The 18,835-nt window shown below is 45.8% G+C and overlaps 1 protein-coding gene across 2 annotated transcripts in view; it reads right to left on the reverse strand.

Moving 5' to 3' along the window:
• The window catches only part of caskin1 (CASK interacting protein 1), a 379,139-nt gene that overhangs the window by 143,152 nt on the left and 217,152 nt on the right, over positions 1-18,835 (reverse strand). For both annotated transcript variants that reach the window (XM_055651672.1, XM_055651671.1), the window contains exon 2: positions 14,160-14,211. In XM_055651672.1, the coding sequence (XP_055507647.1) occupies positions 14,160-14,211 (52 nt within the window). The remainder of the gene's footprint in view (positions 1-14,159; positions 14,212-18,835) is intronic.

Consider the following 18,835-nt stretch of genomic DNA (forward strand, 5'->3'; position numbering starts at 1 on the left):
TTTTCTCCAGAGATGCTGCCTGACCGGCTGCACTTATTCCTGCGCTTTGTGTCTCTCTTTAGTCCAACTTGTTCCTTGCCCGCTATGAAGTGTGTAGTTAACAGCAATGTAGTTGGTTATGTGAGTACTGTAGCAGGTGTGTGTGTGCAGTATATGACAGCCTTAAACAAAATAGATACATGTTCAAAATATGTATCGGTGCGGTGGAGGATACTGACAGCATTTCCAGACTAGGCCGACCCTCCAATTCCAAACCGCCAGGACAACGGCCTTTATGGCCAAGTTAAACTCAATATTTTGAACAACTTTGAGCTGGTGCCGGATATGTGGCGACACTGTGTATCGACGCAATGTAATCTACTAATCTTACACTCTTATACTTAGGTATGAGTGCGGCTTTGTATAGTTAGATTACTGAACTGTAGGCAAACATTGAATTTCACTGTACCTGGGTACCCATGACCTAAGAGGACCAGTTTCATTGATCCTACATTAATCTTACACAAATCCCACTTTCAGTGCTATTCTTTCATTTCGAGTCACAGTCATATAGCGCGGACACAGGCCCTTCAGCCCAACTTGACTGAAACAGTTTTCACATAGCGGGCATGAACATTACTTCAATTCTTTACCTTTTTGTTCACAAGGTTGTGTGATTTGCTCCAGAAAACTGACCAACATGTCCCCTCTACACTAATCCAACCTGCCTGCGTTTGGCTCATAGCCCTCCAAACCTGTCCTATCCATGTACCTGTCTATTTGCTTCTTAAATTTTACATTAGTTCCAGTCTTAACTACCTCCTCTGGCAGCTTCTTCCATACATTTTGTGTGAAAATGTTAACCCTCAGGTTCCTATTAAAACTTTCGCCCTACACTTTAAACCTACGTCCTAGTTTCGATTTGCCTACTCTGGGCAAGATAATCTGTGCGTTTACCTAATCTATTCCTCCCATGACTTTATACACCTCTATAAGATCACCCCTCATCCTGCGCTCCAAGGAACAGAGTCCTAGCCTGCTCAACCTCTCCCTGTAGCTATTGTTTTCTTTAAGATTCGACTGAACTAAATTAATTGTGTTCGAATCTAATGGGCGTGGGCATGGAGGCACAGTGGTTGCATTACTGCCTTACAGCACCCAAGACCCAGGTTCCATCCTGACTATGGATTGCTGTCTATATGGAGTTTGTACGTTCTCCCCATGACCTGCGTGGGTTTTCTCTGGGAGCTCCGGTTTCCTCACACACTCCAAAGACGTACAGGTTTGTAGGTTAATTGGCTCGGCATAATTGTAAATTTTCCCCAGTGTGTGTAGGATGGTGTTTTAGTGTGCGGGGATCGATGGTCGGCGCGTTCTCAGTGGGCAGAAGGACCTGTTTCTGCGCTGTATCTCAAAATTAAACGAAACTAAAGTGCCAATGTAAATCACTTAATTCCAGAAATAAAATATCGAGGAGCTATTTGTAAATGAGTGTATTCTAGAAGACGGAGACAGGGAAGTAAGATATTAGTGAACTGAAGAAATGACAAGGCAAGGACAGGAAATGGCATCAATGACACGTTTCTTTTGAGATGATCAAAGAGATTACGCTTGGGTTAAATCTACAACTGTGAATCATTGCTTTTCAAAGTGAGATGTACAAACATATGACACATAATGAAGACATTCATACATACAGTTTAGTTTGACAACTGAATGAGGAGGTGTACATCTCAATGGTTCAATGGCACCTTAATGTCACAGGTACCTAGACACAGTGAAATTAGTTGTTTTTTTTGCTGCCTACAATTCACAACATCTTACTACCCATGAGCGCAATCATACCCAAGTACAAGAGAGAAAGACACAAAGTGCTGGAGTAACTCAGCGAGCCAGGCAGCATCTCTGGAGAAAAAGGATGGGTGACAATTCGGGTCGAGACCCTTCTTCAGACTGAGAGTCAGGGGAGAGGGAACCCAGAGTTATGAAAAGGCACAAAGACCAAATGAATATAAGCGATGCAAAAGGACAAATCAAAGCCAGCAATGATGATGATCAAGGAAAGGTGGAGCCCACAAAGGTCCACTGTTGGCTGTAGAGAGGGTGATAAAGGATGGGTGACATTTCGGGTCGGGACCCTTCTTCAGACGGATTCCACTGAGGGAGTACACAAGAGTCACCATGTTTCCAGATGGAATTGTGGGACACGTTTCCAACCAGCACCAACTTGTATCCTTCAAATTTCGAAGTTCTTAAAAATATAGAGTCCTAACCTGGCCTGGTTCTGCATTCCATCCAAAAGCACATTCTCTATTTTCAATGGTACTGGATCAGAAATTCTGTATCTGTACTCTGTGGACGGCTCCATTGTAATCGTGTATAGTCTTTCCACTGGCTGGATAGCACACGTCAAAAAGGTTTTTCACTGTACCTTGGAATATGTGACAATAAATTAAACTAAACTAAACTAAACTAAACTTCCCTGAGTGGGGACAGAGACACAAGGGACTGCAGAAGGTGGACAAAAATGCTGGAAAAACTCAGCGGGTGATTTGTAAATGAGTGTATTCTAGAAGACGGGGACTCGGCTCACCCGCTGAGTTTCTCCGGCATTTTTGTCTACCTTCGATTTTCCAGCATCTGCAGTTCCTTCTTAAACAAGTGGCTGCAGATGCTGGTCTACAAAGAAAGACACAAAGTCTGGTACTCTGTATATCTATATAACGATTCCCACTATTACCTGCACCACCCATAAACATAACAAGTGATGGGCATGTGCGCAGGTGCACCATAGACATGGGCCATGGGAATCAAGGCTCCACTGTCATGTGTGGCAGAGATACCAGACACCACATGCTATACACAGAGTGTGGGGAGTACCTTGTGAATTCTATCTTCAATAGTGCCCGCTGTGTGAATGAACACAACTCGCCAGAATAACAAATGACGTGAGTTTAGATCACACCAAGGCTGGAGAAGAAAACTAACATCAATTTGAAGAAACTAGAACAAGTCTGGTATCTATTAATGATGGCCCCGTAATTGATGGATTATCACAGTAATAGCTTCCATGCTTAACTCAGCGTGATGGAACAACGAATTGGAGATGCTGGCTAATACACAAAAGGACACAAAGTTCTGGAGTAACTGAGCAGGTCAGGCAGCATCTCTGTAGAACGGGGATAGGTGACGTTTTGGCTTGAGGCCCTTCTTCATAGTGATTGTGGGGAGGGTTATGGAGAGGAAAACTGGAAAAGTGAGAAGCGGGATAAAGCGTGGTGGGTAATAGTTAAGGGACTGTTTGGGAGAAGATGGTTGGAACAAAGGTCAATTGGCAATGTCGGAAGTCCAGGACAGAAAGGTGAGTGGGGAGTGGGAATGGGAGTTAAGATGTTGTCTACCTTCGATTTTCCAGCATCTGCAGTTCCTTCTTTAACATAGAACTAGTGTTGGCCGTTGTGGACTCGGTGGGCCGAAGGGCCGGTTTCCACGCTGTATCTCTAAACTAAACTAAATAACACACTATCCCCCCCTTCATGCAACGCTCCACAGATTAGCCATCTGCTGAGGATAGGAAGGCAGCCTTTGACATCAGCCCATCAATTAAACCAGCCACAGATCACTGCTTTATGTTGCATAAGTCCGGTTTGGCCCGGCCTCTATTCCTCAGCTGTTTCCAACCATTAAAAGGTGGCAGTAATGAATATCTTGGCAGCTAAGTTCCCTACCAGTAAATATTGTTTGAGCACAAGAGGAATCCAGCACTGCCTGCCACACAAGGGCGGCACAGTGTTGCCGTTGGTAGAGCTGCTACCTCATAGCGCAGGAGACACAGGTTCGATCCTGACCTCAGGTGCTGTCCGTGTGGAGTATGCACGTTCTACCTGTGACTCCATGGGTTTTCTCCGGGAGCTCAGATTCCTTGCCATATCGCAGAGGAGTGCAAATTTGTAGGTTAATTGGCTTCTGTAAATTGCCTCTGGTGTGTAGGGAATGGAAGTGGGATAACATAGAACCCGTGTGAACTGGTGATTGATGGTCAACATGGATTTGGTGGGCTGAAGGGGCTGTTTCCATGCTGTATCTCTAAACTAATCCTAAAACACAAACCTCTCTGAATCAAAATATCCACAGACAATCCGCATTTGAAATTTACCTCCACTTTTACAATCTTTTAACATAATTCCAAGCCATGTTATAATTTAGGAATTATGAGCACGGAGCGTAAAACAGTACAACACAGAAATGGCCCTTCAGCCCACAATGTCTGTGCTGACTATAATGTCAAGTTGTTTAACACTGTCCACTTCTGACCCACCAATGGAAACTTATATTACATTAGTCAAGTCAGGAGTGTTTTATTGTTATATGTCCCAAAACTGAACAATTAAATTCTTACTTGCAAGTCGGCGCCGACCAACGATCGCCCCTACACTCGTACTATCTTAAATCCTAGAGGGAGTTTACCGAAGCCAATTAGAAACCTGCACGTCTTCTGAATGTGGGAGGAAACCGGAGCACCCGGTGAAAACTAACGCAGGTCACGGGGTGAACGGCCAAACTCCATCCAGACAGCACCCGTAGTCAGGATCGGACGCGGGTCTCTGATGCTGTGAGGCAGCAACTCTACCGCTGCACCACTGTGGCTCAAAGGCTTGGTTTCTAACATAGAAACATAGAAACATAGAAATTAGGTGCAGGAGTAGGCCATTCGGCCCTTCGAGCCTGCACCGCCATTCAATATGATCATGGCTGATCATCCAAGACTCAGTATCCCGTACCTGCCTTCTCTCCATACCCCCTGATCCCCTTAGCCACAAGGGCCACAATTAACTCCCTCTTAAATATAGCCAATGAACTGGCCTCAACTACCCTCTGTGGCAGAGAGTTCCAGAGATTCACCACTCTCTGCTGTGTGAAAAAAGTTCTTCTCATCTCGGTTTTAAAGGATTTCCCCTTTATCCTTAAGCTGTGACCCCTTGTCCTGGACTTCCCTAACATCGGGAACAATCTTTTCTGCATCTAGCCTGTCCAACCCCTTAAGAATTTTGTAAGTTTCTATAAGATCCCCTCTCAATCTCCTAAATTCTAGAGAGTATAAACCAAGTCTATCCAGTCTTTCTTCACAAGTCAGTCCTGACATCCCAGGAATCAGTCTGGTGAACCGTCTCTGCACTCCCTCTATGGCAATAATGTCCTTCCTCAGATTTGGAGACCAAAACTGTATGCAATACTCCAGGTGTGGTCTCACCAAGACCCTGTACAACTGCAGTAGAACCTCTCTGCTCCTATACTCAAATCCTTTTGCAATGAAAGCTAACATACCATTCGCTATACCAACATACCAAACCAAAAACAATTTGGTTTTAATATAGGATTCCCAGCATCTGCGCTTTTGGTTTTCATATCCCGATCCAAGACAAAATAATTGATTTGCAAAGAAGTGAAGCAAAGGGAAAAGCAATTAATGACTGTTAAAGTAGATCCACCAACATTGGCCTCACTCCATAGCAGATAGTTCAGCAAAGCACCAAGTGCTGGAGTAACTCAGAGGATCAGGCAGCAACCAGGGTGGCAATGGATGGACGATGTTTCATGTTGAGACCCTTCTTCAGTCTGAACAAGGCTCCCGATCCAAAACCTCGTCTGTATGCAGGAAGACCTAAACCTCTTCCAGGTCTGCACTGTTCAGTGAAACACAATAGTGCTGGAGTAACTCAGCAGGTCAGGCAGCATCTGTGGAGGACATGGATAGGAAAAGGTTCAGGTCAGGACCATTCTTGGGTCAGAAGAAGGATCCTGACCTGAAACGTCACCATCCATGTTCCACAGAGATGTTACTTGACCGGCTGAGTTGTGTCCTAGGTTCGCCTCGTGCTGCCGGCCTTGAAGGCTCCGGGGCAATGTCCCAGTCCATCTCCTCCCGACCCACTCCTCACCATCGACATCACCAGCGGCAAAGGACATCAAACTAACATCAAAGAGGAGGTGGGGCTTGTTTTAATATCCCATCTGAACAAAGCCAATACCAACTTTGTGCTAAGCAAGCAACATAAGCCTAGATTTGTGAGCTCTGGACTCGAAGGACTAGTAGGATTTTCATCTAAACCCCTCTAAACCTGTCCTATCCATGCACCTGTTAAACATTGTGATGGTACCTGCCTCAATTACTTCCTTTGGCAGCTTATTCCATACACCTACCATCCTTTGCATGAAAACGTAACCCCTCAGGTTCCTATTATATCTGTCCCCCCCCCCCCCCCCACACATGGTACCCTGCCCAAAACTATACCCCCTCTGGTTCTTCCATACCCTACCATGGGCAAGGAATTCTGTGCCTTTACCCAACCTATTCCCCTTATCATCTCCGTAAAATCACCCCTTAGGAATAGGAGACTAGAGGAATAGAGTCCCAGTCTGCTCAACCTCTCCCTACAGCTCAGGCCCTCGAGTCCTGGCAACATCCTCCAACAATCGTCTGCACCCTTTCCTGGAAATTTACTTACTGCTAGAACATCAGAAGACAAGTAATGGCCACTATTAAAGATCAACTTAAATCCCAAATTAGTTAATAACCTAGATTTGGATTCCTCTGTTTCTGGGAAGGGGTTTGAACAGATGTTTCTAGGGCTCTGGATGCTAAGGCAGTAACACCACCACATATCTGTGTGAACAAATCAAGTCAATTTGAGTTTAGTGTCATATGCACAATCTTGCTTGCAGTGACATCTAAGGCGCGGCCCCTTGTCGTCTCCTCATTGTTCTCCAGGAACTATTTTTGATGGATTTGTTTGTGGCTGATTAGGAAAAGGGGAGATGCAACGAGACCTGGGTGTCATGGTACACCAGTCATTGAAAGTAGGCATGCAGGTGCAACAGGCAGTGAAGAAAGCGAATTGTATATTAGCATTCATAGCAAAGGGATTTGAGTATAGGAGCAGGGAGGTTCTACTGCAGTTGTACAGGGTCTTGGTGAGACCTTCCAAGAGCATTCGAGGGTTATGGGCCAAAGCAATTAATGGGATCTGCCAAGATGTGGGGGGGGCAAAGAGACTCAGACAAGCGCACAAAAATACTTTATACATAAATTATACATAAATGACGTAAAATTTCTAAAAGAAAGAACTAAACCAAAAGGAAGACATTGGTGGAAAAATATAATCAGAAAAACAAATTAAAAACAGACACATGGTTTTCATTTGCAAAACAGTGCACCCAATATTCCTAACATCTAACATCTCTAACAAGCTTTCAAAAATTAATCCGTCAGTTAAGAAGACATATGTTAATAAATTCTAGCAAACACAATTAGAACTGATGCTTTAACCAATATTGGAAAAAACAGGGTTCTTCAATTAGGCTCTAATTGCATTTAAATTGAGTGGGTACATTGCTAACAGGCTAATTGCAGATAATGGCATGTTGATTTGTGACATTTATGACTTTTATTTTACGTGCCAGAGGAACTAGCTGGAAGATAATTTCATCTGAATATTGGATCCACCCACCTGTACTGACAGTGAGTGACACAGGCTACTTTATGTTGATTCGATGGATCTGCTGAAATATACTTCAGAAATGAAGTCTGATGAATGAGGCCTGGGTAGAGCGGATGTGGAGAGAATGTTTCCACTGATGGGAGAGTCAAGGACCAGAGGCCATGGCCTCAGAATAAAAGGACGTTCCTTTAGAAAGGAGATGGGGAGGAATTTCTTTAGTCAGTGGGAAGCGAATCTGTGGAATTTGTTGCCGCAGACGGCTGTGGAGGACAAGCCGATGGATATTTTGAGCCGGAGATTGACAGATTCTTGATTAGTATGGGTGAGTTGGTGAGGTAAACCCTATTCTCAGGAATCACTCATTCTTAAAGCTCTGGATTGCCATCAAGTGTAGAGAGAATCGACCAATTCAACTTCTTTAGTAAAAGAGGAGCCTTGGATCCAAAGAGGTTTAATACATTTGAATAAATTCTCTTGAAAAATACTTCTGATTAGTTTCTGTCGGCACTGTAACACAGCAATAGGGTTATGCCCCCGTCCCACTTAGGAAACCTGAACGGAAACCTCTGGAGACTTTCCGCTCCACCCAAGGTTTCCGTGCGGTTCCCAGCGGTTTTTGTCAGTCTCCTTACCTGCTTCCACTACCGGCAACCTCCGGCAACCACCTGCAACCTCCGGAAACCGCACGGAAACCTTGGGTGGGGCGCAAAGTCTCCAGAGGTTTCCGTTCAGGTTTCCTAAGTGGGACAGAGGCATTACTGTCTCACAGCGCCAGAAACCCGGGTTCGATCTGTTCCACGGGTGCTGTCTGTATGGAGTTTGTACGTTCTCCCTGTGACTGCGTGGGATTTCTCCGGGTGCTTTGATTTGCTCCCACATTCTGTAGATGAACAGGTTTGTAGGTGAACTGGCTTCTGTAAAGTGTCCCTAGTGTGTGTAGGATAGAACTAGTGGATAGCTGATCATTGGTCGACGTGGACTCGGAGGACCGCTGGGCCTGTTTCCATGCTGTATCTCTAAAAATTAAAAAACTAATGGGACGTGGTGAAGTGTTTAAGTTGTCTGCCTAGCATTTGGGAATGACCCATCTTGAGATAACAAATGCCCCTCATGATAAACACATTCAAGCTTAAGTGCTAATGTTATTTTACAACATGCTGAGGTGTACAAGGAACCGATGGAAGAAAGGCGCTTCCCCAACAACTACAACGTATAAACAAGCTGATAAAAGTACACTAACGGAAGGCAGATATACACAGTATCATCCAGTGTTGGGCACCAGCCACTAGACGATTAACAGATACTCTATCTCTCACATTGGTCCAATCCTGTTGTGAATTTATTGAGCATGCAAGACTCAACACTATAGTCGACCTCTGACAAGTGGGGTGAGGTGGAACTACAATAAGTGATGACAGAGATGGTGAGTGTGATGCTTATAGTCCACCAAAGTTCCCTGTATTTAGTAATAACAAGAAACTGCAGATGCTGGTTTACCAAAGAAAGACACAAATGCAGGAGTAACTCAGCGGGTCAGGCATTATCACTGGAGGATATGGGCAGGTGACGTTTTGAGCCGGGTCCCTTCTTCAGACTGGTAAAATAAACTGTAAAGAGTGCAGAGAAGATTTATTAGTATGAACAAGGGTCCCGACCTGAAACGTCACCTATCCATGTTCTCCAAAGATGTTGGCTGACCAACTGAGTTACTCCAGCATTTTGTGTCCTCCCTTTGTTTAGTTTAGTTTAGAGATAGAGCACGGAATCAGGCCCTTCAGCCCACCGAGTCCACTCTGACCATCTTTCACCATACACATTAGTTCTATGTTATCCGACTTTCTCATCCACTCTGTATGCACTAGGGGCAATATACAGAGGCCAATTAACATACTAACCCTTTGGTGGTCGATGGGAGGAAACTGAGCACATGGTTGAAAGCCACGTGGTCACAGGGAGAATGTAGAATCTCCACACGGACAGCACCCGAGGTCAGGATCGAACCCGGGTCACTGGTGCTGTGAGGCAGCAGTTCCACCAGCCGCGCCACTGTGCCAACTTGGTGTGGTCCCAGACTATTGACAAACCGCAAATGTAATGCTGGCCTGCGTGGGTTTTCTCCGAGATCTTCAGTTCCCTCCCACACTCCAAAGACGTACAGGTTAATTGGCTTGGTGAATGTAAAAATTGTCCCAGGTGGGTGTGGGATAGTGTTAAAGTGCGGGGATCGGTGGTCAGCGCGGACCCGGTGGGCTGAAGGGCCTGTTTCCGCACTGTATCTCTAAACTAAACTAAACTAAACTAAACTAAACAGGATATTATAGGCCAATTAGCTGAACATCTGTCATTGGGAACAGCTGGTATCTGTTACGATGGAGATAATAACAAGATATCTCGAAAATTAGAAGGCAATCAAACAGAACTAATGTGATTTTATGGAGAGAAAATAATTTTCAACAAATTTGATAGATTTCTGAGAGGAAGTATTGGTTTTGGTTATCATTGTCATTTGTATAATGTAAGTTTATACGTTCATAAGTTGAATTAGTCCATTTGGCCCATCAAGCCTACTCCACCATACAATCATGGCTGATCTATCTCTCCCTCCTAACCCTATTCTCCTGCCTTTGTCCCATAACCTCTGACCCATACTAGGGGTTATGGGACAACCCATACTAAGCAAGAATTTGTCAATCTCTACCTTAAAAATTCCCATTCACCTGGCCTCCACAGCCCTCTGTAAGTTCCTCTTTGAATTTGATTCACCAGCCTCTGACTAAAGACATTGCTCCTTATCTCCTTTCTAAAGATAAAGATATCATTCAAAAAGGTAATTCCTTTTATTCTGAGGCTGTGCCCTCTGGTCCTAGACTCTCCCACTGCTTTGAAATATCTTCTCCATATCCACATACCTCATCAAAGAGCCAGTTCATGTTCAAAGGACCAAATGGACAAGCTGCGCTGACCAGTAATCATCCACTCCCACTTTCTTATCCGCTCCGGACACACTGGAGGCAATTTACAGAGACTGATTAACCTATGAACCTGCACGTCTTTGGGATGTGAGAGGAAACCGGAGCACCTGGAGAAAATCCAAGTGGGAGAACGTGCAAACTCCGTACAGACAGTGCTCATAATCAGGATCGAACCCGGGTCTCTGGTGCAGCAAAGAAGCAGCTCTACCGCTGCGCCACTGTGCTGCCCTAAATACCACGTGAGCTCAGATGGCAGCTGGGGAATTAAGGTTCAGTTTATTCAATAAGTCTGGCTCCTGTGAGCAATGGTGACGATGAAATTATTGCAAATGTTATTCATTACATTGGAAGCTGTGCTTCATGTAAAGGATGTGACCTTTTGAACTGAGCCAACAAGCCACTTAATGGCTCTCACTTATCATTAAAGTAGCAAAAGTGTCCAAAGGAAATTCTAGAGAGTGTTATCATTGAGGCAGATGAAAGGATATTAATTCAGATGGTACAGTGGTGGCATAGTGGTCAGATCAGTAGACTAGTCAACTGACTTCTGAACCGTCACTTCTCTAGATTATCGGAGTTCGAGGTGAGACTAGATAGAAGTATATAAAATGATGAGAGGCCTAGATAGGGTAGACAGTCAGAACCTTTTTGTTTGGGTGGAAATGCCCAACACTAGAGGGCATAGCTATATGGTTAGATGGTGAAAGTTGAAGGGAGGTGTGTGGGGCAGGTTTTTTACACAGGGAGTGGTGGGTGCCTGGAACCCTTTGCCTGGGGTGGGGGTGGAGGTCGATACAATAGTGGCATTTAAGAGGTTTTTAGATAGTTTAGTTCAGTTTAGTTTTATTTATTGTCACATGAAAAGCTTTTCGTTGCATGCTAACCAGTCAATGTAAAGACTATACACAGCCACAGTGTACAGACACACGATAAAGGGAATAATGTTTAGTGCAAGATAAAGTCCAGCAAAGACAATCCAAGGATGCCAATGAGGTCGACAGTAGCTCAGGACTGCTCTTTCGTTGTTGATAGGATAGGCACATGGATATGCGGGGAATGGAGGTATATGGACCATGTACAGGCAGATGAGATCAGGTTAATCAAAATCATCGGGCATCATGTTTGGCACAAACATTGTGGGTCTAAGGGCCAATTCCTGTGCTGTACTGTTCTATATTCTATGTTATAATGGAGTACAGCCCTGATCTTCTAATTTACCTCATTGAGGACACTGGACTTTTTGTCTGGAACTGTATGCTACAATGCTGAGAAACTATATTCTGCACTCTGGTATTTGTCTCTTTGCTCTATCTGTTTTTAGCTCATTGGGCTTGATTGTGCTCGTGTTAGATTGAACGCAAATGAAGGCTTTTCACTGTGTCTCAGTAGTCGTGACAACAATAACCCAATACCCATGCTGACAACCTGACTGACTGTGATCATGGCCACTATGGAAATGGAAAGATGGAGATAGACACAAAAAGCTGGAGTAGCTCAGCGGGTCAGACAGCATCTCTGGGGAAAAGGAATAGGTGACGTTTCAGGTCGAGACCCCTCTTATCTTCATGTGTTTGTTTTAAAAGCTCGGTAAACTGGGCAACCTCCCAGATCCCACAAAAGAACTCATTTTACACGGAAGCAATCTTTCAAAGTTTCAAAATATCGCCTGTCCACGTTCTCCAGAGAGACTTCCTGACACGCTGAGTTACTCCAGCACTCTGTATGTCTTTTCTTTTTTGGTAAACTAGCCTCGGCAGTTCCTTGTGTCCAATGTTATAGATTTGGGTTGTAATTTCATCACAGACAAATATCTTAAAATGTTCAACAATTAAATATTTGCAATTCTGGAAACCATATGATATCACCACCTACATCTCGTGCACGTTCCAAAATTCGCTTCATACCCTCAAAGGTGTTTGAAAAGTAAGTTTTTTTAAAAAGTGCCATTTTCTTCCTGCTTTGATGTCTGTGGGAGTCCGACGTGATTGACCATTCAATCAGTTTAATGAGGTGTTGGCTGGGTGCCAGGGATCCTGTTGAATTGATGACTGAGAACAGGAGGAAGGCAATAAATAAACCTGCACAATGGGATCACTAGGTGTGCAAGAAGGAACTGCAGATGCTGGAAGATCGAAGGTACACAAAAATGCTGGAGAAACTCAGCGGGTGCAGCAGCGAAGGAAATAGGCAACGTTTCGGGCCGAAAGCCTTCTTCAGACTGATGGGGGGTGGGAGGAAGAAAGGAAGGAAAAAGGGAGGAGGAGGAGCCCGAGGGCGGGGGGATGGGAGGAGACAGCTCGAGAGTTAAGGAAGGGGAGGAGACAGCAAGGGCTAGCAAAACTGGGAGAATTCAATGTTCATGCCATCCTGACGCAAGCAACCCAGGCGGAATATGAGGTGCTGTTCCTCCAATTTCCGGTGTTGCTCACTCTGGCAATGGAGGAGACCCAGGACAGAGAGGTTGGATTGGGAATGGGAGGGGGAGTTGAAGTGCTGAGCCACCGGGAGTTCAGGTAGGTTATTGCGGACTGAGCGGAGGTGTTCGGCGAAATGATCGCCCAACCTCCACTTAGTCTCCCACTAGGTCCTTGTGGGACTGTTTTCTTCTGGATTAACAGCCATTGATTTGTTGTTGACTGCAAATCCCAGGCCATTAGTTGACTGTTCCAATTATATTTTGTTTAGTTTGAGTTTAGTTTAGTTTTTTATTATCACGTGCATGGAGATACAATGGAAAGCTTTTCACGTGCTATCCACTCAAAGAATAGACTATATATGAACACAATCAAGCCTTCCACAGTGCAAAGATAAAGGATAAAGATTACAACATTTAGTGCAAAGATATAACATTGAAGTCCGATAAAGTTCAATTAACACAGCGGTAGAGTTGCTGCCTTACAGCGCCAGTGACGCAGGTTCCATCAACTACAGATGCTGCCTGTACGGAGTTTGCATGTTCTCCTTGTGACGACCTCTGTTTTCTCCGGGTGCTCCGCTTTCCTCCCACCCTTCAAAGATATACCGGCTTGTAAGTTAGTTGGCTTCTGTAAATTGTAACTTATCCCTAATGTGTTGAATAGTGCTCGTGTACAGGGTGATCGCTGGTCAGCACGGACTCAGTGGGCCGAAGGGCCTGTTTCACACTATATCACTAAAGTCTCCAATGAGGGAGATGGGAGGTTAGGACCGCACTCTGGCTGAAGAGAAGACCGTTCGGTTGTTTGATAACAGCTGGCAAAAAAACTCTCCCTGAATCTGGAGGTATGCGCTGTCAAACCTCTGTACCTCTTGCCTGATGCAAGACGGGAGAAGAGGGATTGACCGGGGTGAAACTGGTCCTTGATTATGCTGGTGGCCTTGCCGAGGCAGCGTGAAGAGCAGATATAGGCAATGCAAGGGAGGTTGGTTTGCCAGTATGTCATATCTTCCGGCTTTCTGTATTCATAATAATATACATGATTTGACACATTCATCCCCGTGAAGACTTTGCAGCGTGAAACAAATTCAGGGTACAACCTTGTTGCTGCAGTGAAGTGTTGAAAATGCGGAATGTCGGATTAAGTATGACAGTCACACTTAAAACGTTCCAGTAAATCTAATTCCCAAGTTGTTCTCTGATTAGTTCTGGCTCAAGCGACAGTTTTAGATTTTATTCATGCAGTTCCCTGAGTCTGAATTGCTCAGAGAGTTTACTGATGGATACACTTACCCATCTAGGTCTTGAAAGTTCACGTTGACTCTCTTTGCAGATCCTAGAAGCTCTGAAAAACAAACAATGAAAAATATGTCTGTGTAAATTTAGAAAATTTCACGTTAAAAATTACAGGCCATTAGATCTGTAGCATCAATCATTTCATGTTCATAAGTCATAAGAGCAGAATTAGGCCATTCAGCCCATCATGTCTACTACTCCATTCAATGATGGCTGAACTATCTTTCCCTCTCAACCCCATTCTCCTGCCTTCACCCCAAAACCGCGTACTAATATAGAATCTGTCAATCTGCGCTTTAAACGTACCCAAAGACTTGGTCTCCACAGCCGTCTGTGGCAATTAATTCCACAGATTCACCACCCTCTGAGTAAAGAAATTCCTCCTCATCTTAGATAGAATTTAGATAGAATTTATTTGCCACACAACCAGGTGGATTTTGGGTTGTCAGGAGCGGTACAATAATAAAGAACACACAACCACAGTAAAATTGTAACACAAACATCTACCACAGCATTCATCACTGTGGTGGAAGGCACAGAACTTGGCCAGACCTCCTCCATTTTCCCCCGTGGTCGGGACCTCCACCCTCCGCAGCCGTTGCTGCGGGCGTCCAGATGGTAAGGGACAAAGTCAAAGTCAGGGTAAGTCCAGGATCGGCTCTTCCCCACCGGAGACTGCGGCTTAAGGCTGGTGTAGGCTGCAGGCCGGCGGTCGAAGATTTAAGGTTCCCGCCGCGCCGCAGCCAGAAGCACCGCAGACCGCAGGGCCGGTGGTCGAAGCTCCCCTCCAGGGGTGATGATAAGTCCATGCCGGACCCGCGGTAGAAGTTGGCCGCGGGCCGGCAGTGAAGGCTTCTTCTTCCCCCGGGTCCCCCATGAAGGATCCCGGGCTGCAGATGCCGCGCCAGCTGGAGCTGTGCAGACCGCGGCTTCAGGCTGCTGGCTGCCCCGGGCCAGTGAAACGGAGCGCTTCCCTCCAGCGAGCCCCTGCGAGGGCTCACCCGCTCCACGCCGAGAGTCCACGCTGCGCCCGCCGCTGAAGCCCCGGGCGCGTCTCCGGGAAAGGCCACGCCGATCCTTGCTGTTAGGCCATGGGGGAGGCGAACTGGAAAAAGTCGCCTCTCCGTGGAGGAGGCGGCCGAAACGGTTTCCCCCTTACCCCCCCGACACCACCCCCCACACAAAACACACCGAGAAACATCAATAAACATACTTTAAAACATACTAAAAAAATAATAAAAGTTGAAAAAAAGCTAACGCGCTGCTGACAGGCTGCTGCCACTATCTTCTTTCGAAAGAATAATTAATTTGTCCCAATCTCTGCATTTACTCCAGACTCATGTCAACTTTTTTTTGCAAGTATATTCCTCAGAACATATTTCCAAGGATAAAAAATAAATTAATAACCAGATGGCATAGCTTTAATGTGAGCGGGGCAAAGTTTAGACTTGGATTGTTTTAATCTAAAACGGTGGAGGTTGAGGAGAGACCTGATAGCAATAGCGGAACTCACTATCATAGCATGGAGGGGACGGGGGACACCAATTTTTGGCGGCCACGCGCGCTTGCGCACACTCACACACACGCGCGCGAGGCTTCGGAGGCTCAATCCAGCGCTAAATGCAGCTCAACTCTGCCTGTCTCACCGGGTTAACTACAGCCCTGTCTGGACTGACGGGACTCCAGCGCTGCTTCGCCGCGCTGGCCATATTTCCTGCAAGTCCAGGAAGGGTTGTAAGCTCACCTGGCGGGACAGGCAGTTAGCTGGGTTTAGCGCTGTTTCTCTGCACTGGCCTGTCTGATTGCCGACCAAAGATCCCATAGCGGAGGATCTTTGCTGCCGACCTCTCGGGCCACCGGGGGGGGGGGGGGGGGGGGGGGGATACTCGGGTGGGGACAGGACAGCGCCGGAGAGTCGGCCGGGATCGTCCTGGCTGCGGATGAAGTGCAGGTTTGTGCCATGTCTCCCTCCTCCAATCACCGCACTCTATCCTCAGTCCCACCTCCCCTACCCCACTCCTCCCTCCTCCAATCATCGCACTGAATCACGTCCCACTCCCATTGCCTGCTAACCGACGTCTCTCTCGTCCAATCGGCGCCCTCGCCCTCGATTTTAAAATCCGGATTACAAAAACTTGGGGGGGGGGGGGGTGTCCCCCACCTCTCAAAACATGGAGGGGACGTGTCCCCTCTGGCCCCCCCCCGGGTTTTCCGCCTCTGCCTGATAGAAATAGAAAGAATGATGAGAGACATGGATAGTGCAGCTTTTTCCCCGGATGGAAATATCAAATATCAAATACTGGAGGGTATAGTTTTAAGGTGAGATGTGTGAGGCAAGACTTTTAAACAGAGGGTGGTGGGTGCCAGGAACATGCTGCCAGGGCTGGTGGTGGAGGCAGATATGATGGTGGTATTTAAGACATTGTATTGATGGGCATCCACAAGGGAATGGAGGAATCTCTGGTTCATTGGTTCAATTGTAGTTTATTGTTACATGTACCTAGGTATAGTTACATTTATTTTTTGAAAACAATTATTAAAATCTTCCCATACATGAGCACAATCATAGCCAAGTACCAGAGTGTAAGGATAGTAAATTATACTGGGGCTGTACACGGGAGTCACCATGTTTATGGATCATGTTCTGGCAGATAAGAGTTGGTCTCGGCACCATGTTCAGCACAGACATTGCGGGTCGAAGGGCCTGTACTTATTCTGTCCCATGTTCTCATCAATATAAACTACAGGCACTTGCATTCCTGTGGCGGTCAAAATAAAATCTGTACCCTGTGAACGGCTTGATTGTAATCACGCATAGTCTTTTCGACAACACAATAAAAAGCTTTTCACTGTACCTGGGTACATGTGATAATAATAAACCAAACTAAACTGAACTAGCAGCAGCTTGTGAAAATGAATTTAGATTTATTAAAGAGATCAGAAATAATAACCTTCGGTCAGGATGAAGGCGTCTGATTGCCAGAAAGTCCGATAGATTTATTCACGTTCTGTCAGGAATAAAATATTTTTGGCCTTTCTGGTTGGGCGAATTGTATCTCCAGATGATAGTTTGCTGCCTTTAGCAATGTGCTATAGTAACTATACAGCTGTATCGATATTGCCATCAGCAGTTCAGTAAGAAGACTCAACGCCACAGATACGCAGCAGGCCGGGATGTAAATGACTTTAGAGGGCACAAGGAATGGGTAAATAAATGCCAGCCTTCCGCTGACGCTCACATCCGCAAACGAATAATTTAATTCCAAGCGTTCATTCAGCATTTGGCACAAGGTAATATTTTCGGCTCTGCTCATTTGACTGCTGGCACTGGTTTTGATAAATCCCTGTTGAACCAGGATCCAAATCCATCGCTAATGCCTTCTGTCATCGGTCTGGAAAAGCCGGATACACACGTTCCAGACTCTGATTCTCTGGCTTCTGTTGTAATTCAGGCTGAGGTCCGAGTGCGCTCACTGTATTTAAAGGGGCCCAACGCTCCACACTCCCAGGCAAGAGTTGTATTTATCTGCTCTCACAAACATCAGCAGACTTCGATCTTGGAGAAGATAGACACAAAATGCTGCAGTAACTCAACGGGTCAGGTAGCATCTCTGAGAAAAGGAATAAACGGCCTGTCCCACTTGTGCGTCATTTGCGTGTTACCAGTGCATGGCAGTGCAGTGCGCGTAATGTGCACCATGAGTGCATTACATGCGTGGCACGACGCGCGCATCGTGCGTCATGACGCGAAAATGATGTAGCGTAAATTATGCGCAAATGACGCCCAAGTGGGACAGGTCCTTAAGCGACGTTTCTGGTCGAATCCCTTCTTTGGACTGAGTCAGGAGGGAGGGAAACCAGAAGTGTGAAAAAGTTCCGAACAAATCAGAGCTGGCACCGATGGAAAAGGAAAGGTGGAGCCTACAATGGTCCATTGTTGGCTATGGAAGAGGTGATAACAAAGGTATATATGGATGCGAACAGTAGAACTGGCAGGACGACTAGGGTGGGTAGGGCTAGAGAGGGAATGCAAGGGTTACTTGAAATTAGAGAAATTAATATTCATACCGTAAACTGCCCAAGCGAAATTGGAGGTGCAGTTTCTCCAATTAGCGCGTGGCCTCACTCTGACAGTGGAGGAGGCCTAGGACAGAAAGGTCAGGAGAGAAATGGGGGTGTTAAATTATTTGGCAACCGGGAGATCGTGTAGGCGAAGGCGGGCTGAGTGCAGGTGTTCAACCGAACGATCGCCTAGTTTGTGCTTCGTCTCGCCCAAGAACAGTGGATACAGTAGATGAGATTGGGGAGGTGCAAGTGAACCTCTGCCTCACCTGACTGTTGTGGTCCCTGCTTGGAATCGAGAGAGTATATCATATGCACACTCCTTAATGTATTATTATCCTGCAAACACAAATATATTTCACACTACTAAATGAACGGATATTGTGGTGAAAATCTGGGATAAATGATTATTGGAAAGTCTAGTTGCCTTAACCACACTGTTCTGATAACAAGTTGCTTAATCAGGCTTGGAGTGCTGTTGAATAGCCCATGCCCATGGATCAGGCTCAGTGCTTCCCCCTAGTGGCACGACTGAAATTAGCCACTCGCATTATCACGGTCTAGTTTAGTTCCGTTCAGAGATACATTGCGGAAACAGGCCCTTTAGCCCA

The sequence above is a fragment of the Leucoraja erinacea genome, chromosome 20, assembly GCF_028641065.1.
Source record: "Leucoraja erinacea ecotype New England chromosome 20, Leri_hhj_1, whole genome shotgun sequence".
In the NCBI taxonomy this organism is placed as follows: domain Eukaryota; kingdom Metazoa; phylum Chordata; class Chondrichthyes; order Rajiformes; family Rajidae; genus Leucoraja; species Leucoraja erinaceus.